The sequence below is a fragment of the Xiphias gladius genome, chromosome 23, assembly GCF_016859285.1.
Source record: "Xiphias gladius isolate SHS-SW01 ecotype Sanya breed wild chromosome 23, ASM1685928v1, whole genome shotgun sequence".
NCBI classification, from domain to species: domain Eukaryota; kingdom Metazoa; phylum Chordata; class Actinopteri; order Istiophoriformes; family Xiphiidae; genus Xiphias; species Xiphias gladius.
In genome coordinates, this window is record NC_053422.1 from 17,834,840 (window position 1) to 17,860,077 (window position 25,238).

The following is a 25,238-nucleotide window of genomic DNA, read 5'->3' on the forward strand; positions in this document are numbered from 1 at the left end:
GTTGTGTGTGTGAGTGTGTGTTTGTCTTTTCTTGAAGCCTGGGCTGTATCTATGTTATTGGCTGAGCCTTTTCAGGGGCTGGGTAATTAGATCAGACGGCCTCTCCCCTAGAGTCAAACCGAGCTCTAAAGTGACAGTTGGGAGCACTGTTGTAATTTTCTGCTCCTCCTGATAATTGAAGACCGGGATTTGGCAGGACTGGGATGCACTAAATATCCAGGGAATAAGAAGTAAACAACACCCTCACCCTTCCTCCTCCGCATGCGCCCCAAAAATAGCACTCACCCACTTGCAAACACTCACCCACACACAGACATCTAATGTCTCCTGCAAACTAAACAACGCTCTAATCTATTGGTGTTTCCCAGGTGTGGTGTTAGCTGATTTCAGTTAGTTCAGCACAAATCCACATTCACCTTGAAGGCCAATAATATGTTTACTCTTACTGCTTATTATGCAAGGATTTAGCGAGAGAACGATGTATCTTATAGCGTGACATTAGTTAATTTTTAACTTGTGTTGTCATGTAAATTCAAAAATCTAACACAAAGTGATTGTGCATTGTTAAAAGACAGTTTGATTGGTTGGGTTTTGTGGTGCACCGGGTGTTTTTATTGGGTTGAGCTGGAACACGAGTATAGGAGTTACTGTACACTGCATTTAGTATTTATCGTATTTTTCACTCTTTGTTGGAATTAAAAGTGTACTCCAGTGAATTAGTACTGCACTTGTATTAGGTTAAGGGGACACATTTAAAAAAGAATGATCACAACTGAAGCAGCATAGATCAGTGTATCCTGATTTTTAGTCTCTAGCATGGGTCAAGCTCAAAAAGACTGGATCCTACATTTCCCATGATGCAACTGGACAACATCTTTTCATTAGACCCCCCCTCCCCCGTAAAACCCCATATTTTCAAACTTCAGGCTCCCAGTTGGTAACAGACTGGTAAAAAATTGTAGTCTCTGAGATAAAGCCGAAATAACCCTGATAACGTCACTGTGACGTCACTATAACGTCATCAGGGTCATTTTGGAGATCAAGATCCTCCAGAGCCAAAGATGACATTATACAGCTGAAAATCGCTGTATAATGAGGAGTAAAGTGACTCTGACGTAAAATCAGCGTAGTGCCCCTTTAATGTTTTTCGTACATGGTCCCCGACTAATAGATTTAATTAAATAAATAAAATATTGATCTTTGAAACTAAAAAAAATTTTAATGCTAAAGCCCAAAAGAGAACACATAATTCTTAACCTTAATATGAAACATCTGTACGTGAACTGACCTTCAGTGGCAGAAAGTAACTAAATGTATTTACTCGAGTACTGTAAAATTTTGAAGTGGTTTTACTTTATTTGAGTCCCTCCATTTTACGCTACTTTATGCATCACTACATTTCAGAGGGAAATATTATACTTTTAACTCCACAACACTGCTGTAGTTACTAGACATATGATCAGTTAATAGAATGTGATGCATTGTTGCAGATAAAACTACCCAACTGTATGCAAAGTAGTTAAATTTAGCTCCAATAATAATACAAATAATACAACATATGATAATATACCTTTGACAGAGGTCATTCTGCAGCAGAATGAGTACTTTTGTAGTTATACTTATTTTGATTGCAGAACTTTTACTTGTAACTTTTACATGCACTCCCACCACTGCTGACCTTTACACTGATGATAAAGACGAAAATGAATTCATAGCCGTGCAGATAACGACACAGTCATGCACACCTTGACAGGACACGTATGTGTTCACATACATCCTGTTTTCCCTGCTAAGGAGTCTGTGTCTCCTCTCAGTTAGCCATGTCCTCCACATCCACTAAAGCCCCGCTGTTGCAACCAGCCCGCCCGTCTCTACAGGTATGTGTCAGTGCGCTCAGAGCGCTCAGGCATCTGGCTGGGCTGACTCTGACAGCAGCCTGTGTCTGGACTTGCTAGCGTCAAATAAAACCTGGACCAAACCCACGAACCAAATAATGGAGGTGCCAGGAGGCACCGGCACTGACAAGGACAACATATCTGAGGTAACAACCGCATCTCTCTGCTGCACGCACACCCTCAAATTTTACAGCAACCCTCTCCTAGCCTCCATTACTTTTTGGCAGTTATACAAAAATATGTGTTGGGCTTATATAATTGAGTCAGAGCGTTATAAATTACATTTATCGAGTGTTGAAACAAAATGTAGCGATGAATAATCTGGTGCAGTGCAGATACTTAAATTTTTTAAGCAGTCTTTGCGCAAGAAGGACATCTGAGTCTAGAGAGAGAATGACTGAATGCTGCAACATCTTGAATTAGCAACAATAATCTCATTTTTTAAATGCGGATACTAATCTGAGATCATTAGCACACACACACACACACACACACACACACACACACACACACACACATACACACACACAAAAAGAGGAGGCGACAGATCAGAGGAGGCAGCAGTGCAGTGATGGACGGGCTGTGCTAGCCTGTGCAGTCAAATATGCTGCATCAGTACAAATACAGATCAAGTGTTTGTATTGAACTGCTACATTATTGATTATGAGTTATCAATTATGGATGACAGTCTCCTAAGAGGCATCACAGTCCAACACCATGAAGAGATGTCTTGTAGACGGGCTGAACCATCCTGCAGAATCAGACTCAGTCCGGCTGTTTGTACCACCCTGCTTCATTATTGATCACAGCCAATCAATTATTGAAACTGATGATCATCAGGGGATGTGAAAGCCTTAAACATGAAGGCAAATACCTCCTACACACAGCTGCTAAAGAATAATTCTGCTTTTTTACACCTTAGGTCTTATTTTTGCAGTATTGACTATAATTGTATGCACCAAAATAACTGATATGGGAACACAGCAGGAATTCAAGAAGAAACCATCCTGGCTTTAGACTATTTACAGTCACAGGTCCCATGTGTTTTAGAGCTGTGACCAAAGACTGATGGTATCTCTACAGATTAATTCATTTTAGTAGTTTGAGTAGTTTTAAAAGTCTTGTTGAGGTAAAATTCTCCAGGACTTCTCCAGCCAAATTGTGAGAAAGAAACTGCAAAGTTTGATTTTTCATTTGTCTCTAATAATCATTTTTCTTTTTAATAGAGGTCTCATATTTTTCAGTTTGCCATTGCTTTTTATTAAAGCTACAATAATTCCGTTCGGGAAATCAAGCTAGCGCCAGCATGCGACTCTAAGGCAAATCACTCCGCTCCTCCCACCGCTCCCTCTCCCTGCCTCGTTACGCTCCGCCCAGCCCTTCCCCTACATCCTCTTTGTGTTCACTGCCTCAGCTAATGCAGGAATCGGAAGCTTGCTAGGCTGTGAGACGGCCGCAGCGACGTCCTCCAGCAGCTTATACTAGCCCGAAGCCACGGTATGAGAGGAGCAGTAGACCGCAAGCGCGTTCACGCGTTGGTTGACCGCCGGCGGGCTCCCACCCCTGACTTTGGCCTTGTATGATTGGTTAGAAGGGCAAGGCTCACTCAGAAACTTTAGTGGGAAATATCTCTGCGCTGCTGCCAGGCTGTTCAATGAGACTGAGTCACAGAAGCCTTTTACAGCACCTCTTCACATTAAGATATGTTTTGGAACATATTTCAGCATAAAGATATAGGAAAGAATTTACATCCTGTAGCCTTAAATTAAATGTGGGACTTTTTGTTTATATCTTGCATGCACTGTAACTGCATTGTAATTTTATTCTCTTCTTTAATCATTTTTATTTAATTTTAGCTTTTCACTTTCATCTTTTATTTGGTTTCACTCTTCTTAAATCCTGTTTACATGTGATCTTTTATATTACCTTGTGTTTCTTTTATATCTTGTCTTATTGCCTTTCTTACCCGGGCTTTGAATTGCCTTGTTGTTTAAAGGTGCTACACAAATAAACATGCCTTGCTGTGTATTCCTCTTTTAACTCCTTTTAATCAGAAGTCAGTCTCTCTCTTTACTGTGGGCAGTGTTTCCAGCCAACAGTTTGCTTAATAATTTTACTGCACTACACCTTCACTTTTTTCTCAGCTAAGCTGGAGATTTGTTTTATGCTCATCTGACTGCACATGTTTCTTTCCCCAGTGAGATTTTTTTTTAGCAATGTTTCTTTGTTCACAGATCTGAGCTGCTGCTTGGTGAACCAAGTTGTAAAAAAATATAATTATCCTTCTGTCAGACAGGATGCACCAGATACAATCACATTATGCATCATGATCACTTTATTAATTATGACACAATGGGAAGGGCACGTGTAAAAGGCTTACCTGAGTCCATAAAGCACCGTGCCGTCTGGGTGGAGACGGATCATCCTGTTCTTGACCGTGACGCCGTGAACGAAGGACTTCTTGTCATTGAGGAAGTAGGTGTCGGGGACCCACAGCTGATCTGCCACTCTGTTATCCAGAGTCAGGTTGTAGGCGATCTCAGAGTAGGACAGGCGCTTGTCCCGCCACGCTTGCTGGAAGTACATTGTCAAGGTGTAGTCCTGGAGGACAGAGAGGGGGAGTCCATTTAGTGAAGCTAGTGCAGGACTTCAGACACAAACTCACAAGGAGAATCAATAATACTGGTGTTAATTATACTTTAAAGTCATAAATCAAACACTTTCTGACATAATCTACTGACTTAATCTTTCAGGTGGGACCCTGAGTAGAGTATATGCTTTAATTCCACTATCACCTCAGCTGGGAAACGTATCGAGCTCCAACAGCATGTGTTTTCATGCCAACGTCTGAGCATGACTCCATAGATGTGTCACAGCACGCTGTATGCACTCTGCATAGTGAGAAGGTCAGCTAAAGGTCGCCGGAGGTCTGAAAGGCCATGGCCTGTACTAGCAGCCACGACGGCCGGGTTTGGGGAGTTAATATTCAGCTATCCTCTCTTAATTTTAAGACCATAACAAGAGGGGAACTTTCTCAGCTGGCTCACTATTGTCTCAAGCTAAAAATATCTGCCTCCACTGGAGTGAGTGAAGCCACTTTCGGCTTTATAGAGACAATACTGCCCCTTAATGCAAAGAGCCAGGAGATCTCTGCACCTGGGGCTTCCTCACTGGCTCTCTTTTTTTGCTTGGTTTTGCTTCTAACTCTGAATAATAAACGACCACAAGCGCAGAGATTAAGGGGAGCTTTCCCGATTTAACCTCAATGGTAAAAAATGCATTTATACTGTAGAGTTTGTTTCTATAAATGCTCGGAGATGTAGCTGTAAACTCGACCACCTCCTCTCTCTCTCTGTCTCTTGTCTCTGTTTCTCACTCTTAAAAAAAAAGACTTACACCCACACAGCGACAGTAAAACACAGAACTGCAGATGGATCGGCTCCGTTACAGTGTATTGCAGTGCAATCGATGAGTTGGAAAACAAATTAAAAAATATAGTCCATGAAACGAGGCCCTTGAGCTTCTTGTCCAAGCAGCCATCATCATTACTTATCACATTGCTTCTGTTTTTCCAAAGCATTTATTTTTTATCATCACCAATCACGCACACGGCGTGACACTGCTAAGCATTTGCCACTCCCACTCTTAAACTCTTATCATTCATTGCATGCAGTGTGATCAACCAAAACACTGTGTAAAAAGGGCATCTAAAAATACACGAGCTGCTGCCATGTTGATTTTTTCAGGAGTGAAAAGTCAAGCGAGGACGGCCGCATCCTTATCCTATTTTACAAGAGTTCCCACTGAACCCTCCTCTCACACTCGCTCCCTCTCTGTCTCATTATCAGCCTGTCGATCGGATATCTCTATCACCTTTGGGATCGTTAGTTGCTGCCTGTGGGCTCAGAGTACATCACCCACTGAGGCAGCATCGCCTGCAAAACGTCCCTGTCTTTAGCACCATCCTTCGCCATACTGATGGAGGAACACAGAAACACAAGGAGCTAGAGAAGTCTGAGAGGAAGATACTGTGACTCCCTCGGACTAACTGGAAAAAATTGAAGGAAATGATATTAACTGGAGCCCTGTGGTGACAATCTGAGCAAATTATTGTTTTGAAGCTGAATTTATTCACCAGTCTTTCAGCAACAGTCTGTCTGTGTTTTACTTTTTGTTACACATCCTTTGACATTTTGGTGGATACTGTCAGAGTCCGGTAGCGTGAGTGTGTCTGGTGTGTCACGCACACACACACACACACGTCTTGGATTTTTGATGTATAGATTCATTCTTAATTCCTCATTTGTGTTTTGAATTAACGGGGTAGAATTTAGGGCTGCAAGTAACGATCATCAATATTATTTCATAGCATGTTGATTATTTTTTGATTAAAACGAGGAATTTTTTAGTCATTAAGATCTCAGAAAACTGGGAAATGTCCATTTGTCCAACCAACAACTGAAAACCCAAACATATTTTACTCACAGTAATATTAAACATAGAAAAGCAGCAAATCCTCACATTTGAGAAGCTGAACCCAGAAATGTATTCTGCTTGAGAAAGGACTTATATAAATGATTAAATATCAGAATAATGCTGTGATTAATTACCTTTTGATTATCAAATCAGTTCAATGACAAATGATTTCAGCGCCAGTAGAATTTTAAGGTGTAGGCCGTCAATCACTCACTCACTACTCCAAATATTAGACACTCAATAGTTGTTGGACAATTGTGAATCAGCGTCATTGGTGTCGTGTCACGTCAGGCAACTGCAGCCAAATCATTTTTGTGTCTATAAAATGCAGGGCATTGCATTCTGGGATTATTGGCAGAAAGTTGTGTGCATGTGAGGTGTATGGTTAAATATGCAGAGATAAATTTAAGTGTTATCACAGAGGCCCTAGATTGGGGGGACTTAGAGGAGGCCTTGCATCCTGGAAAGGGAGGTAACACTTTATGATTAAAACCATATGTTGGTGACCTGTCCTGGGAAGATGACGGCCTTATCTAAGAGTCGCTGGTCAAGGCTGGGGGGGTGGGGTTTCATCGGCTTCACACCCTCTCATAAGCAGATCTGCACATGTTTGAATTGACGCTGTACTTCTTTGTAATAAACCTTTATATGCAATCAAGACAGTGTCAGCGGAGTCTCCTTCATCCTCTTCACATCATCATCGCCACCTAATAAACTACACATTGCAATGGACACTACTTTTTTTTTACTGTGTTGTGGGAATTTTTGAGGACACCATACATTAGGACATTTCACGCTCAGAATTTTGATACTCAAATAAAATAGTGGCGATTCGCAGCAGACATTTTGACTTGTCATAGCAGGAAAAGCACAGGTGTCACTAATAACACTAAAAATGACTCTGTTCTATTCAAGTATCCCAGGAAAGTCATGACCGTGTGCAGGCAAGCCAGAATGCACAACACCAGGACCCTGAAACTGAAACAACTATATGGAATCCAGCCATCATTCATTTTATTTTATACACCAGTGTTCGTACTGTGACATGTGTCTGCTTTGAAAAAAGGTTCACTGGACGCAAAACATTTTGAAACATTTTTTTTTACGCGAACTGAGCTAGGATGTAAGGCGCCAGCTCTCATGCCTGTGCGTGCCTGCTTGTGTGCGCGGTGCCTCGCCGCCGTGTACATTTGGGGGTTTAAGAGTATAGAGAACACCTGGGCCTGCACGCTGCCTCCTGGCTGTGCTGTGAAATGGCAGCATAATTACGGCCTCACAGATGGTGCTGTTTACCTTCGCTCGGACATCAGTTGAGCTCAGAGAGGGACACAAAACACAGCTGCCTCCTCCCATCTCTCTCAGTACAGTCAAGGTTGTTGTTCAAAGAAAAGCAAATCTGCACCGTACATTGCTGTACTGCGAGGGAGAACATTTTGCTTTGTGACGGGGCAAAGGTGATCGGGTGTTCTGCAGACACATTAAGGAGAATGTTGTTTTCACGCAAGCAAAGCAAATCCTACATCTGCATGTTAATACTTTATGTTTTCACCTGTAAATAAAGATTCTGCCAAAAAAAGAAAAATCTGAAAATATGATATGCGTGTTACAAATTAAGGAAAAACTAAGTGCAAAAAGTCCCTATTAAAGACAGAATCCTGTACGTTAAGGAGTCTTCAGTGATTAAAAAATTTCTCTCCAGGACTCAAAATAATTTCTGAATAATAAACAAGACATTTAATGTGTTATGTGCTAAGAGCTTAATCTCTTCCTCCACATGCAAAAGATGGAACAGGGGAGGGGGATTTTGCAACGTCCAAAAAAAGCTGCAGATAACTGAGAGAGTCACCGTCCCGTGCTGGAGTGTCGGTCTCTAAAGCCACCTTCACTCTCCTTGTCAGCACCCCTAAGAAACTCCATTAACATCACACAGATGGCCCAGTGAGCATCAGTGAGGGAGACATCTTGTGGAGAGCACCAACATTTAAAAAAAAAAAAAAAAAATTAAAAAAAAAAAAAAAAAAGGAAAACAGCACTGAATATACAAACGTTATGATGATACAAACAAAGCCCGGCTAACTTATAAAACATCAAGGCTGGTTGCACGGTGACAGTCTCTCACTACGGATCTGTTTCTGGGCTAACAAACCCCCATTAAGAATCTGACAGAGTGACAAGGAGTACATTTGTGTTTCCCTGAGAAATCTGACAGGCTACGGTTGTTACAAGACCTCCATTACAACTACATCGGCTGTCACAAGCGACATGGGTGGGAGCTGCCAATAGATGAGCTGTACACAATGCATACTGCTCTGTTTGCAGATTCAGTTTTGAAGACACAGCCGACGTTAATGCATTCACTTTTTCTCCATAATGAAACCAGCTCGCCTGATGTATTTATGTGTAGTAGACTGTCTTGTTTGTGACAAGCAAGACAATTCACCAATACAGTCACACTGCTTTTCATTTTATGCAAATTTTAATTTTCTGTACCTGATTAAAAAAGCAGAATGTGCACACTTTGTCTTCTCTTCTTTTTAACCCTAATGTTGCGTGTGGGGTCTTGGAGACCCTGGGCCCTGCTCAGAAAACATACTTCACATTGTTTTGTCAGTTTGATACCTTATGCAAGTGCCTGTAAACATGATTTTGAACTGATGACATATACCGATCGACGGTACTTTTTACACATCACTGCACATCCCAAATCCCAAATAAGTTTGCGAATGACTTTTTGGAAAACAAAATGGATATTGGATTTTATAGGGTCAAAAGAGAATGAGAAAGTTAAGAAATTTCAACAAAATGTACGGATTAAAACATACATTCTGCCCACAGACTGCTGGTGTGACAGTTGCTATGTGTGCTTTTCTCTCCTCTCTGCAGCCTTGCGGGGCCATGCAGACATCCACCATATTGCTAAACACCTTCATCTGCTGTGTCCTGCTGCAGAGCGCTCCCGCAGAAGCGGGGAAGAATCTGCTCATAATGACAACGTATACTGTGCCACGAGGAGACAATTCAACATTTGGGCAATAACAAGCTCGTCTGCAGACGGCGTAGCCTCATGTCCCCTTGTTTCCCGTCCACAAGCTGGAGGAGACGCCACAACACATCAACTGGTCAAGCTGAATTTATTCGTTTGTTGTGCTCTCTGTGTCCGGTTAAGTACAGGCTTCAAATTAAATATAAGGGGTCAAGGGGGGAGATGCTGGCCATGCACATCCCGAGGGGAGTTACAATATGGACGCTTTTATGACATTCTTTCCAATGGGTGATTTTTCAGCTTCTTGGCTCCGGTCGAGAAAGTGCCTGACAGAATCATTAAGGGAGCCATCATCACATTAAAGGCTTTTAATGGATCTGGCTAACTCACTCCCTGTTTTAAGACACGCTGCTTTTTCTGTTCCCCTACCGGCCATGATGAACGAATATCACCAACAATTTCAACTTTGCGTAACTTCACTCTTGCAGCTGGGACTCTGCAAGGGCAAGTGCTGATAATTAAAGCAAATGACAAAACCAGCCAAGTAAAAATAGGAATACTGTTTCATTATTTTAAATCTACTTGATTAAGTTTGATTAGGTGCATTAGAAGAAATGCATTTTGCAACGGCACCATTAGATTTACAAATTTATGAAGTCATCAATTAATTTAACAAAATTATACATAACCGTTTAAACATATGACACTAACTGCCAAATGTTTAAGATAATCATACTTTTGGCATGTTTTTACCATGAGCTCTGATACATTGTTTGCATTAAAACCCTTTCTTTAACAAGTTTTACTTTCATATATAGTGTCATTATATTTTCAAAGCTCATATTCTGTCACTGACCGTGTCTTATCTACAAATTAGCCCAGTCCCCACGGACTAAACATTAAGCAGAGAACGCAGCGTGCATGTAAGAAAGCGGCAGGATTAAGTGTTGTTCTTGTGCTGTAATTATGCTGCTGACTATATTAATCTGTTACTCTGTGTGTCCACTCAGCATAACTAATGACATTGTTCTGGACAACCTGCATTCTTGTCTTAAGCTTTTTGGAGAGCTCAGCAGAGCAAACAGAGCGGGCAGAATCAAAGCAGCACCGGATGAACAAAGAGAAAAACTCTTGTATTTAAATGTTTAAAAAAGTGTGAATATATTCGTATAAAAATGTGCAGGGTTGTAGTTTTGATTAACATTTTGGCAACAACTTCAGAAAGCCTAAGAAAAGAAGACTCTATGATATTTTAGATTAGAGCTGAAATAGTTACTCTTACATTTATGGATGATTAGATCGACAGAACATTAATCAGCAGCAGTTTTGATCAATGAATATTTGAAAATCCTTGGATCCAGCTTATCAAATCTGAGGATTTGCTGCTTAACTCTGTTTTATGTCTTTGTAAACTGAATATATTTGGGTTTTATACGGTTGGTTGGACAAAATAAGTACTCTGAAGGTGTCTCTGATAAATTGTTATAGGAATTTTTCACCAAAAAATAATCAATACTTTTTATTTTTATAATTCAATTTAAAATAATTGGTTAGTTGGAGCCCTATTTAAGATACTATAATCATTAACATCCTGGGAAATTCCGAGTAACATCAACATTTGTTAAAAAGGCAAAATATCAACAAACAGGCGAACGGAAACAAAAAGTAAAAGAAATGTGGGATCTTCAAAGACAGAACAACCTTCACCTGGATAATAAATGTTAAAAATCTTGAAAAAGTCCCTGGAAAAAGAGGCCTTATTTGCTTTTCCTTGACTTCCCTAGATCCACCAAAAAAAGGCTGCGTTGTCATGGCAACACTGAGTAAAAATAACACAAGCTTATTTTCCACAAGCTGAAAATAAAATGGAACAGGATCAGTTTGGACAAACAAGATCAAAATGGTTGCTAATTCATAGACACAAGAAGCTGCATCTCTCTTTCACGCGGATGTAGTGTGACGCTGAGGCCTGCGTCGCCTTCCCTCTCGTCATCAGCTCCCGTTATCTGACGGCCAGATCCCCTTACTCATGTAAAAAAAAACCAGTGCTTGTCAGGATAATGATCGTAATAAAGGGAACGCTCACGCCCCACTAATTCCTCCATCCCAGAAGCCACCGCAGCTGGTTTGTTTAAATCTTTTAATTCACAGCCAGCTAATTAACATTCAGAGAACAGCATTATAGTGCAGGCAGTGCCTCTTAACAACCACCAACCTCAGGTATTTTACATGTAATTAACGAGCGGGATGAAGAAAAGACGAGGAGTGAAAATACTCATTTACCTCCCTCCTTATTGCAGCTTCAGAGTGCATGCTGTGCATGCTGAAGACATTCTTATGCAGCACCGATGCATCGCTGAGACAACAGACTCGACCTGTATTAAATCAGCTACACTGACTGTGTGCAGAACACTTTTTTAATGCACCGTAACCGGGGTTCGGCTCCTGGATCTGTGATTTCAGCAAAAACAAACAGCATTATGCAAATGCAATTTCAGCCGCTAGGTGAGGAAGATGAGTGATGGAGCGAGATGCCAGCGCTGAACAGAAAGGGGTAAACTGGGGGGGGGGGGGTCTCTCGGCCATGATATCATATCTGTACCATATTTTGCACTAACCCCAGTGAGTCAGCAGAGCCAACCCAGCGAGGATGTGTGGTCACACCTCGGACTCGGAGGACACTTCCCTCTCAAAATAGCACATTTGTAATGTCATGCAAGCGAGGCTGCTACGACGGTGCTGACTGACCTGGGCATTTTTATTGCCCGACAACATGGCTGACCTTTGAGCCTCAACAGGCCATCGTTGTGGATCACACAAGAGTGCACCAAAAAAAAAACCAACAGAAAAAAAAAAACAAAAAACTTCACAGTGGCACGTACACATGTGGACCGGCCTCCTGCATGTGCACGTTACAGAGAGAGAGGAGCAACATCATCCAGAAATCCCGTTACATACGCAAACACCATCATGCCCTTCATGTCAGCACAGAAGAAAAATGCCACAATGGCTTCAATCAGCCCCGACCAAAATGCAGAGTTCATTCTCCACCAGAGGCCTTTTTATCTTTAATTAGAGGAGCGAGCAGCTGTCTACAACCCAAACCTGCTCACCGCCGTGATGGCAGACCTGCACACAAACGCAGATTTCGAATCCACTCATATTTTTTCACGTCTCACGGCAAATTCCTTCATTTTCCCTCAGGTTCCTATTCTGTCGATGCCAAAGTCAGTGATCGTTTGGAATCATGTGTAACCGGAGAGGAATTGGTCTGTGTTATCATAGAGAAAAGGTTTCATTTTCTTTAGAGGCAGTTCAAATTCGTTAGAATTTACTTTTAATTTACAGGGGTTTTTTTTTTTTTTTACCATTTTCATCTCGATTAACACTCTGTGAGGTCAAAACTAGTCATCGTTTTAAACAATATACCCAAATAAATAAAGGCTTTTAAAATATCTTCTATCCTTGTTCTGCCTTAAACCGCTCCAAGAATGTTTTCTTTCAGTTTTGTCATCTTCAAGAGCACCTTAAGGTTCCCTGGGCTCACGGCACACTACTGAACCTGACTCAGCACTTAGTCTCTTCATTCTTCTTTTGATTATTCAAATTATCTTTTAAGTGCAAAAAAAAAAATTTTAAAAAATCACTAGTTGCAGCCTTTCAAATTTGAATATTTTGTGATTTTCTTAGTCTTCTATGATATTAAACTAAATATCTTTGGGTTTTGTCCTGTTAGTTGGACGGACAAGGACATGTGAAGATGTCATTACGGGCATTATGGGAACTTTTCCTGAGCATCATGTCTCTATTTTATGACTTGGTACAGGCCTAATGTTTAATAGATTAATTGAGGAAATAATCTAGTTGCAGCCCTGGACTGGAGAGTCGTAAAATTTGTTCTTAACCCCACAGACCTCGCTGAGGCACCAGTCGGCCAGCCATTACAAGCTCATGCTGTGCAGCCAAATATTATAAATAATGTAATCCCACAGATCCTTTTAGTGTGTCATGGAGATCCTAACATTTCCAAAGATAACAATGATTTCCGGCCAATTTTTGGGGACAATGTGTATAAAATGGACAACAATATCCATTTGGTGGAACTGTGCGGCCACAAAAAAAAAAAAAAAAAAATGAGTATTGGGTTTGAAGATTTCCCCCCCAGATCTTGTGGTAACACAGGGGTCTGCAGAAACTTTTCCTCGGCTGCCACCAGGACGTAGATATCATTAGAGGAGACAGTGAAACTGATCGCAGTAACCTTCACCTCTCTCCCACCCTTGCTCTTCACCAGTCTCATCCTCGCCTCTCTCTGTGTTGTTTTCCCTCTTAGCACTTTAATCTTAAAAGCGGCTGCCCCTGATGAGGAAGATCAAAGCAGCCCCACACCGCGCGCAGGTCACCAACTCCATCCCGGTGATCGCGGGGCACGGTGATATTATTGATTTCTTTCAGATCAATCTCGTCTGCTGCCCTATCATACCAAAGAGAGCTGGGCAGGAGGAAGAAAAGAGGAGGAGGAAATTCTGACCTGTTATGTAAGTAGAAGGGAGTATTTTTCACAAGGTAACAACAACGTGTGGAAAACAAGTCCACTGAGGTCTGGGATGTTTTCCTTTTTTTTATTTTTTAACTTTTCGTCTAAATTTGTCCCTCGTGTCAGAGGGATGCCTGTGCAGATCTGGCATGGAGAGCTTTTCCGAGAAATGAGCGAGATGAATGCTTTCTCATAGCCACGGGGAGTTGCATGACGTCAGTCGCCATTCACTGTTTGTGCACAGTTTTGTGTTTTGTTGCACACACACACACACACACGGATGTATGAAGCAGTGTTTTCTTACAGATGAATGCTTGCATAGATGCCTAGTTCTTAAGTAAGATAACCCTTTGGAGCAAGGCAGAGGTGGATTACATGGCTGCTGAGCCCAGAGTCACAGCCAGGGATCCAGTCAAAGTGGTGGGAGGGAAGGATGGAGGAGGGAGAGAGAGATAGAAAGGGAGAAAAAAAAGAGAGAACGAGAGAGAGAGAGAGAGAGAGGAAAAAGCAAGTGAGGGGTTTCTATTTCAAATCTCCCCGGACCCCCAAGGCACTTCCGTTCTGTCTGCATCCTCCGCCAAAATAAAACCTTTTCCATCAGAGGAGAAGCTCTGACCATTCGGTGCTTTTCCTCATCCAAAACAAACTCGTATAAGCTGCCGTATTTATTTGCTTAAAAGTTATTCGGCGCAGTTTCAAATGACCACCCGACACACAGATTTGACAGGCTGCCAAATCAAAATCTGACACACAAATTTAACTAGACATCAACTTAAATATGGCTCAATTAATAATACAAAACACACCTCCTTCCATTCCTAGTGGCAAACTTGTTTTTCATGCTCTTATATAACGTCTCTATTATGTTGCTCCTTGGAGAGGCTGCTTTGTAAATGATCTTTTCTCACACTCTGAATTCTCTGCAAAGACTGCCCTTCATGTTTTGTCTTTTTTTTTTTTTTTTTCTGCTGCTGCATGCATCCACAATCCCACGAGCCAAACACACTGGAAATGGAGTGTGTTTTAATGCAGCAGGGCCACAGCGAACGCACCACTGAGGTGGGTTAAAACTGCCGTCAGCTTCATGTCTGTCTGTCACACGGATCAATAGGTGGTGCTCTTGCATGGGCTGCTGAACTTTTCCCCCGTCCTCTCCAAGTCGCACATGACGTTTATCTTTGTGCACCGGAGATGGAGCAGTCTTTTTTTTTTTTTTTTTTTGTTGCAATGCTGTGTGACCACACATTTATTATTAACAGATCGCTTACGTCATCTGACAAGTAGCGGGGAGATCGTTTACGTAGACGGCGATGATGTGATTGGTTTTCCGAGTTAAACGCCTCAAACCGGGCGAAAAAACACCGAATGGTGCCGGTTTGGAGGAGAAGAGGGAGTTTCTGGTATGTTGTAGGTAGATGCATGTCTACAAAATTACACCACCGAGGCTCGACAACGCGAAGCAGTCCCTCACAAACACGCGCGCGCACACGCGCGCACCCACGCGCGCGCGCGCGCAGCTCTCCGAGCGCACGGCCGGGGCTGTGCGTCCAAGTGCGCCAATGAGTGTGTGTTTTGAATTCAAATGCAGCAACTCACCAGAGCTGCAAATGCGGAGACTGAGCGGAGGATGGCGGCGATGTGTGCGGGGACGGAATCCTTCAATTCTCATCCTTTTTTTTCCTTCTTTCTTTTTTCCTTTCTTTCTTTTTAACCCCGAGTACAGCGTATTCACAAGATGCCTCAAACCTGGCTCAGGTTATCCCGGCTCTCTCTCTCTCTCTCTCTCACACACACACACACACACACTGCCCCGTGATGAGGAGCCCACCTCTGCTGTATTCCAGCAATGCCGGGGCACAATTGGCAACATTTAAGCGGGGTAATAATCATGAAGATGCACCTACCATGTTGACTTCCGAGACCATGTCTATGCTGGCTATGTCTATATTCATCCCCACCGCCACCGGCGCACCTGTGAAGGAAAGGAGGCATCAGTACAGCAGATGTGATTTATTCTCTCATCATGTAAATTTAACAAATTCGTGACGCGCACACAGGTTCCTCTCAGCTCCCCTCCACCTACAGGAGACTTGTGCATCATCAGCCTGAGCAAAAAAAAATCCTCATGTTTGACACGCAGATGAGCTTAAATGCTGCCAATTTCATCTTTTGAGTGGGATAATCAAACATTGATGAGCGGGATCGATCACGTTAAAAGCCCGTCCTATCGCCTCATCAAATGAAATATGCACATCATTCCTCATAGCCTAATTGGGAAGGCCTATTTGGCTGTGAAGGGATGATTATGTAAATTATAGCAGATTTTGCGATTCATTAAACATGTATTGCACGTCAGGAGGGCGTGAAAACATGACATTCCGTTTTCAATTTGCTCGTTACCTCCGAAATCTGGCCTCAACCGAATGTCGTATCCTTTCATCAGTCTGTCCACTGTTTCTTTTACCAGAGGCATATTGCTCGGATCTTTGATATCCTTGACGCTGGGGAGAAAAAGGTGGTGTAATGCAAAATAGCTTATTAATATCACACGCCAGGCACGCTGTAACAGAGGCTACGTGACATGCAGGATAGAAGGCAAAAAAAATAAAATAAAATAATAATAAATGCAAACGCTTACCTTTGAGCCCAGACGAAAGTCACTAGTAAGGAAAAAGTCAAAATCCCAAAGTGGTTTTTCCTGATCCTCCCCATCGCAACAGCTTTTGAGGTGGTTTCGGGATGCGAGTGAGGAGAGCGCACATCCAACTTACTCCAGACAGCGCAGAGGAGCCAATGAGGGGCGCATGCGTGCAGCCAGCCCAAGATCAAAGAGTGGAGACTGATGATGGTGGATGAGCAGTTTCCATTGCAGAGAAAAATATTAAAGGGACAAGTGGATGTGCGTAATGAAGAAACGAGCATTTACGACAGGAGTGAAAAGAACAACAAGGGTGTTAATTTTAGGCTTGTTTTATTGTTATATATGTTTAGTACATGGCAGATAAGTTTCTTTATATCCTGACAAGGTCAAACAACTGGTTGCACTGGGGAGTTAAAATGGTCAGATTGTCAAGTTAAGAGCAAGTTTATACCTTCTGTGTTCACGTTATTAGACACCTTAAGTGGCTAAAAAGAGAACAACACTCCATCCATAACAGGTTGTTAGGCACAGATGTTTGTATATAAAGTTATATGCAAACATCTGTGCCTGACAGTCATGCATCACCCATAAATTAAAAAAAGAGAAAATGAATGTCAGCAACACCCAGGGGCGTTATATCCCATGGCTTCCCTGCAGTGTTTCCAGAGGACCTGCAGGAGATCTGAAAATGCAAACGGAGCATCAGCGCGCCACAGCAGAAACACAGCACCCCCGATTCATTTTCTCAGGTTTGAGAACATTTTTGAAGCAGCGAGGAGGGATGCGAGCCTCCTCTAAATTGCCTTTGATCTTGTTGTAGTGGGAGCTGTGCTTCTGTAGAGGGCAGGCTTCTGAAAGCATTGGTTCACTGTTGCATCACCACCAGTTACAGCCATCACAGATTATATCATCCACTTCTATTTGATCTGTTTCTTGGTTTTTTGAGTGTGTGTGTGTGTGTGTGTGTGTGTGTGTGTGTGTGTGTGTGTGTGTGTGTGTGTGTGTGTGTGTCTGAGCGTCATGCATACTGTATGTGTGTGGTGTCTGTCCTGGTCCGGGGCCCAAAAAGTTGTTGTGTGTACATGGCGGGTTTAAAGTGACTGAGGCCTGTGAAGGGCAGCTCTTCAGCTGCTGATCAGAACAGAAGTGGGCAGTGGTCACAGCCTGTGAAATGAAAAGATGTGCGGCAGGAGAATAAATGAGTTTCTGATTAATTTCCTCTGTCAGATGGGAGCAGAGTCAACGCTGAGAGCTTGTTCACAGAGGGAGAGAGGAGGGTGAGGTGAGGCTGGCTGGATGCTGAAGGTCTCTCTGGCTGCATGTAGCCTTTTCCAGGTCCTCTTAGCTGCTAGCATCCATGTCCCTGCAAGAGCAGAATACAGCAGAGCAGGAAATGTGAGAGGAGCATACAGAAACCTCTGTTTCCACATTCAGGGTGGCTCTATCTGCAGTACACTGCACAGCCCAAACTGCTAACGTGCTCCCCGTCCTCTCAGCGCCTTCTTCAAAAGTACCAAGCAAAGAGACGTGGCCAAAATACATACAGGGAATAGATGTGATCCAGCTGTTCTCATGCTCTCCATCTTGTCTCTCTCATTATTCAGCAGAATGTTATAAACAAAACAACCATAAAAATTCTCTGACAGGAACATGAGAAGCATGATGAGCAGATTTGCACTCCCCAGTGTTACATAACAGATCTCTCTCCCCCCTCTCCCGTCTCTCCCTCGCTCTCTCTGTCTGTCTTTTTGCGCTGTATCTCTCTCTTTCTTTCTTGGACATGGAGCTTTGTGTTCTATAAGTGGCTCACTTATAAGCGGGAAAGTGAATAATCGCCTTTTCATGTGGTTAATGTGCAAAGTAGGCTCTGGTTTATTTCGCCTGTGAGACCAACTCCCCATGAAGAAACAGTGTTGTCATTAAAACGACCGGGGTTTTGCCAGCCCTCAGGTAAACCTCATATAAAAGAGGAGAGAGCTTGATACATGTTTTTCTTCTCAAATTAACTGAGCGCTCAGCCCCTTTTGTATTGTAAATCTATGATGATGATAAAAGCCACAGCACTGGCGTCAATGCAGCAACAACGCCACCTAACATCATTCTCCCCTTTCTTTCTTTTTTTTTTTTTATGCCTACAACTCCTGGGGCTGTTTCAGCATTAGAAATTATTGATGTTTATACTGCCTAGATAAAAGTCTTTGACAAAAAACTGTGGGTAGTCGTTGTTACACTGAAGCTATCATAATTAGAGTAGAGTGAGACAGGTTTGTGGCTCTTTGAGATACAAAGTAAGTGTGCATAAACATCCTTCATCCACTGGCTGACTTTTTTTCTCCTCTTTGCTAATTTATACAACAATTCTGTAAACTCGAGAAGGTAGATTAATGTAAGGGTCTGCAGGAAGAAAAATACAGTATTTTTGCTATTAAAAATTACTTTTTTTTTACTTTTTCATATTTTTCTCCGGTTTTGCTTTTTTCATGTCAAATATCAAAATCTAAATATTATTCAAGCGAAACAATGTAAGAGGAAAAAAATCCTGGTTCAACTGGTAAACATATTTCACGAGGCAAAAAAGATGGGACCAACTTGTTTGATATCCATTACCTACAGTAGAAGAACAATTAAAAAATAAAGCCAGTGGTATTCTGTATTTTTTTGTGTCTTGGTCCGTCTCTCAATACTTTACAACTTTCTTAGCCTTTTCGTGGCACTCAGCTCCGAGCCCATTTGTTCCAACTTAAATTCATAAATCTTCAAAAATGGGTCAGTGGAGTCTAAGTAATTCCCAAAAACAACTGGGCACCACAGCCTGGCACCAGCAAACATTACTCAAACAGGAGTAAATAATGCATTTGTTGGGGACTATTTTCAGCCGTGGATTAAAACACATTTGGTGATTTAGTATTTATGGTAGTGGGATGGTGCATGTGGGAACCACTCAAAGTGAACCACAGTGCCCGTGTTCATCACAATGAGAGAACATGTCACCCGGTGCAGCCATGTGGCTCATAGATGTGTTTTTAATTGCTTTTGAAACAATGAAGCTTCATGGCACTGAGGAATAAGCAATCATATTTTGGATACACAGACAATACCCGTGAGTAATTCACTGTTGGTTTTGGAATTTTCATGGAATTTGTTGTCCATCACCAGCCATATCCTTTAAATTTCTGGACTTCTGAATGGTGCCTTTACTCTTGTAGGCACACCAGCAGCCGGATAGATGTACAGAGAGAACTGAATGTGGCTAGGGTACCTGGCACTCTCCATGGTGTCCTTGACCAAGTAGATGTACCAGTAGATGAGGTTGAAGAGGGCGAAGGCCAGGGGAAAGAGGACACGGGCGTACGTGTCGATGGGGCTGGTGCCGGCCAGCTGCGGGATTTGAGGAAAAGCCGAGCCCTGCTGGAGGAAGATCGGCAGTGGCGGAGCATCTTCTGGCTCACTGCAGCACACTGAGTGGTTTCTCCTCTTCAGGCCTTCCTGAGGGCTGCTGTCCGACTGGTGGGAGGGGGGCGGGGTGATTTGGAGGGAAAGCAGGAGGGGGTGAGATGGGGTTGGTGTGAGTTTTGTGGTGCACAGTGAGAGAAAAAAAAGGGGAAGGAGAAATGTTAAAAAAACCACGGATTTCTGCACTGCTAGTAAATACTGTGTATACTAATTTTAAGTTGCTGGAGTCATGTATACAATGCCGCAACAATGTTTGTTCCCACAGGAGCTTTCTCTCAATGGCATGGCAACATCCTTATAGAACGCAGCAGGTAGTTTGCTGGATGCCCATAGGATGGTTAGGAGATTATGCAGGGAGGAGTGCTGGAGTTGTTCTCTGTTCTCGTACTGAGGCTATTTTTAAAGCATCTAACCATGAGCCCTACACGAGACAGATCCCAGGAGGGTGCCGTGGTGGCTTACAGTATTAGCATAAAGCATATAGCTGGAGATGAGAGCACTACAACATCACATATTACTATTTAATGTGTGGTATGCCCTGAATGGCAAGAATGGAAAAGGCAGGGTGACTACTTGGAAATGCATAGAAAGAGACTTCCTATCTGTGGCATGATTTCTCTTTCTCTGCATCTGAGTCTGAAGCAGCTGGGTTAGTCTTCTTTATCAGCATCACTGCATCAAACTCTCTGCAACACTGAGGACACTCTGTATCTCCATTCACCGTTATACATTATACATTATTCACCGTCCATCAGCTATACCGCTTATTCTTTGAGGGTTGCAGGGGGGCTGGACATTGGGGTGTGGACAGGTTGCCAATCTATCACAGAGCCAACATATAGAGACAAACAACCTTTCACACCTGCATGTCTTTGTCAATTTTGGGATGAAACCTTTATAACTGGGGCTTCATCTGCGGGAGGGGCTAACTGTGGGCTTCCTCCCACAGATAGCACTGTTGCTGTTGCAACAGTGCAACAGTGCTATCCACCGCACCACCGTGCCGTCCTCCAGTCACCATTACTACCTATGTAAATGCATTTGACACGCCATGTACATAAAATCATGGCCTCTCAAATGTAAATCACACACCTTGTTTAAGTGATAGCAGAAGCTGATGTTGCTGAGCAAGTTGCTTTCATACAAAGTTTAGGAAAACCATATCCTACGGTATAGAATCCTATAGATTTGCTACAGTCCACATAATAGCAAACCTGGCTGTAAAGTTGTGTATTTATCCCTGTTTGTACCCAGGACCCCAGTGCATTACTGTTCAGATCAGTGACTTCTCTAGCTTCCTATTACTGCACACACTAACATTTTTTTTTTATTTTAAAAGAACTGTTCAGAAATTGAAGATAGATACGAGAAGATTATTACCACTATTATGTCTGTACGATAAATTAGCTTAGCTTAGCATAAAAATTGGAAAGGAGAAAGACAGCTAGCTAGGTTGTGCTAAGCTTAGCTAACCGGCTGCTGGACATCTCATCTAACTCTCGGCAAGGAAGTTAAAAAGCCCAAAAATTCTCCAAAATGTTGAATTATTCCGTTAACCTTTACGTGCTTTTTATATCTTTGTTTTGGTCAGATATCACAGTCCTTCCTGAAAAATGGGCCTGTTCCCTGAATTATTAGTTTCTACTCTTACAATTTTCACATCATACTTTTCTACAATTTCATGTTGTTTTACGTGTAATATATGAAATGAAATAGCAAAAAAAAAGGGTTTTTTGCGTATGCAAACTTAACCAATAAAACTCTTTTACTTGTGATTCTGATTCTACAAAAACCAACCTCTGTTAAGTGATTAAGTGATCACCATGTTTTAATGATGTAAGTGATTTTTTCAGCTGGAATTTGTCCTTCATCTTAGACATAAAGTTGACTGCTCACCGAAACTGTGTCGTCATCGTCGCTGCCGGTAGCCAGAACCTCAAGCTTGTCTTGTCTGGCTTTTTGTTCCTTCAGACGGCGGGCCTGGAGGGTGGCAAAGTAGTTCACGGCTGCAAACTCGACGAGAGCCGAGGCCACAAAGGCAAAACACACAGCGATGAACCAATCCATGGCGGTGGCATAGGCCACTTTGGGAAGTGACTGACGGGCACTGATGCTCAAGGTGGTCATTGTCAGCACTGTGGTGATGCCTGGAGGAAGACAAGCATATATATGTACTCTGACACACATACATGCCACATTAATTAAACATTAATTGCCCGATACTGATGGGGAGATAGAGTACCAGCAACTGTACGTGCAGGAACAGACTCCTTGTTAATCCAAAAAGAGACTTGTGACAACACGACGACCATTATGAGGGGGATGTAGGTCTGTATGAGGTAGTAGCCGAGCTTCCTCTGGAGAAGGAAATGGATCACCTGCACAGAGTAGTGACCTGCAAGATAAACAGCAGGTGTGAAGAGAGTAACCCTGAGAGAGAGAGCGGGGTAGCACAGAGCAGATGCCCTTGCCTGCCCTTGAAACAGAATAGCTGCTGAGAGAAATGTATAGATATATCGCTGCTGTTAGGACTGGAATAGCCAGCTAACTGTTAAGACAGCATGCGAGAGCCAGGAGGAAGGAACAGAAGAAGGACGGGAACGGGACAAAAACAAGGAAAGAAGGAGGAGGGAGCACAGCAGACATTTGGAAATGGGATAAAGTCAAGAGGAGGAAGAAGAAGCGAGTGAGGAGGGGGAAGGAGGAGAGCATGCAGTGTCACTATGCGTAACACTGCCCTGCTCCGCCTAACACACGCATGCAGACATTCACAGACCAAACACACACTGCATCATGCGCACGCACATACAGAGCTTGTCTCTCTCGCTCTCGGTGTTTTCTAAATGGATAGCATCTCTACGGTTTGGAGCCTAGCCTGCCTCATCTTTTTTCTCTCTATTCCAGGAATATGCTGGGTTTCACAGCAGGGGAGCACCTTCTTCTTCTGGTGAATAGAGAAAATGCGCACACACACACACACACTACTCCATCCTTCCTCCTCTGTCAGTGCATTCACTGGGCTTTAAACCCTCTAGTTCTTTTTTAAGGCACACCGTTCGCATTAGGCCTTGACCACTTAAGCATCTTAGATGCTCAGACGCTGCTGAAGGAAGTCTTTGCTTTTATATCGGCTCTACTGCGGGAGAGTAATGGACACTAGTGCAGAGTTTGAAGAGACTCACTTGACCTCTTGCTATTAGCAGATTCATCAGCTCATGAGAATTTTTAAAGTGCAGCTACGACTGTAACAGTGTCCTTATAAGAAGAGCAATGTGAGAGCTGACAGTCAGCAATACCTGTATTCGATTTGAATATCTCACTGGACAAAGTCTGTCCCACCAGATCATACTGAAGAAGACTCATGGATTCCTTGGGACACTCGACAGATGCTATTGGCCCCTTTCTCCAGGTGAACACAATTTCACTGCTCGTGTAGGCATCTAAAAATGCAAAGACAAGTGGGGGAACACCTGAAACACTCAAATGTTGGTCACATTTATGAATCTGGACATTACCGGGCAATATTATTCATTCTGTTTATGAACACATCTGTTATACTTACAGCTTCCAAACCTGAGAGGACAGGCGTGGCCATCCAAGGGGAAGTCCATCAGCCTCATCGGACATTCTGCACTGATTGTCAGTCTAACATGGAGAGGACACACAGGAATCAATCTCAGTTATTCATTTCATTTAACCTTAGGTCAGAAAAAAGACAGTTTTATAAACAAAACAACAGCTGTGCTATCTAAGATCACCTCATAGTGTAGAGGACAGTCCCGTTTTGCATGATGCGGAAGAGCTTGTTGGGTGTGGTCATGTTATGGGAAAGGGACTTTTTAGAGTTCCTGAAGAACGTATCTGGAATCCAGATCTTGTCCACCATACGGTTGTTCAGCCGCAGGATTTCAATCGGGCCCTCGAACTTAAGACGCTCATCAACCCACATCTGACGGAAGAACATGTCCATAGTGTACTCCTGATGCATAAACATCAGATATTAGTAGATGTAAATACAAACTACAAACCATGCAACCCTAAAGTCTCACTTTAAATTTCGATCTTTGTGCGCTACAAAAATGCAGTCCCCGTCATTCATCAGCATCTACAGTGTAATACTGAAGACACATTTCAACTTGCAGTGGAAGGTGAGGAGAACTGACGAGGCAATGATGGATGCCACTCATCCCAGATAATCATTAATCAATCCATTCAGCCATTTCCTCTGTCTGACATGTTGTCATATTGATTTAAAGGCCATCAATAATGGAGTTATAGGGCTGGTCAAACAGATTAAAGCTCATTAGACGGTCTCATGGCAGATTGCCCATGAGGCAGACATTCAGTGGTCACTGAAGCGCTGTTATCTCCCACAGTCGGCGCATATACGTACAGCTCCTCACAGAAGTATTATCTTACCATCTCAACATCTGAAACAGGTCCAAAGCTGGTGACAAAGATGTCTGTTTTCACCTCGGTAACACCACCTGCAACAGTCATTAACAACTGTACACTGCACGCAATAACACAAAATGCACAGAAATTTATATGGCACCATGTACTAAATTTATCTTAAAAATATGAGGCAAGGCTTTATGAAAAAGGGTTAGGGATGTGAAGTTTGAATTACCTCCAGATCCAGGTCGCAGTCTGTTGTCATAACCATCCAAAAGTCGATCCAAAATGAGAGTGATGTTGTCCGAGTAAATCCTCTCATTTCCACTTACATTACCAAGACTGCAAAGAAAAAAAAAAGGGTTGAACTCCCAGGCTGACCGTACTCTGACCCAAGTTTAGGTAAAGAGAGAAGACTTACTTTATCCAGCAGATAAAAGTAACTAAAGTTAACATCAGGACAGCCATCCCCGGCAGCATTGATCACCAAATTTTCAGTCAACTCTCTGATCAGCTCATATTTAGCAAAATACTATGTGAGAGGAGTTAAAACAAATCGAGCAAGAGTCTTTATTGGTGTCGTTAAAGTGACTGGTATGTATGCAAAAGGACACAGGAGGCACTTAAGATAGGAACAGTAATCTAATTAGCAGATTAGTAAATCCACTCCATTTTTAGACAAACATTGGATTCCGTTGAAGCCAAATTAAGATAATTAAAGCAAAAATAAAAACCTGAAGTCAATTAATCATATCAGTTTATAGTATTGATAATAATAATACTTATAAAAGCCTACCGTGTTTCTCATGAGAACAGTTGATCTTGTTGCAGCTTGGTTTCTCAGACAGCTGGTGGCGC

The 25,238-nt window shown here is 42.5% G+C and overlaps 2 protein-coding genes across 5 annotated transcripts in view; both read right to left on the bottom strand.

Annotated features, from left to right (window-relative positions):
* Positions 1-16,603, bottom strand: part of gabrb2a (gamma-aminobutyric acid type A receptor subunit beta2a) — a 30,143-nt gene extending 13,540 nt beyond the window's left edge. For all 4 annotated transcript variants that reach the window (XM_040119474.1, XM_040119471.1, XM_040119470.1 and 1 more), the window contains exons 1-4: positions 16,530-16,603; positions 16,292-16,392; positions 15,796-15,863; positions 4,276-4,496 (exon numbers count right to left, since the gene is read on the bottom strand). In XM_040119474.1, coding sequence (XP_039975408.1) covers positions 4,276-4,496; positions 15,796-15,863; positions 16,292-16,392; positions 16,530-16,603 — 464 coding nt within the window. The remainder of the gene's footprint in view (positions 1-4,275; positions 4,497-15,795; positions 15,864-16,291; positions 16,393-16,529) is intronic.
* A 268-nt stretch (positions 16,604-16,871) lies between these two features.
* gabra6a (gamma-aminobutyric acid type A receptor subunit alpha6a) lies at positions 16,872-25,238 on the bottom strand. The gene is made up of 11 exons (XM_040119475.1): positions 25,177-25,238; positions 24,802-24,912; positions 24,616-24,722; positions 24,405-24,472; positions 23,744-23,964; positions 23,548-23,630; positions 23,282-23,425; positions 22,228-22,380; positions 21,882-22,132; positions 19,792-20,036; positions 16,872-17,895 (listed from the first exon to the last, which is right to left on the bottom strand). The coding sequence occupies exons 2-11, from the start codon at positions 24,858-24,860 to the stop codon at positions 17,874-17,876; spliced, it is 1,353 nt and encodes a 450-aa protein (XP_039975409.1). The 5' UTR covers positions 24,861-24,912; positions 25,177-25,238; the 3' UTR covers positions 16,872-17,873.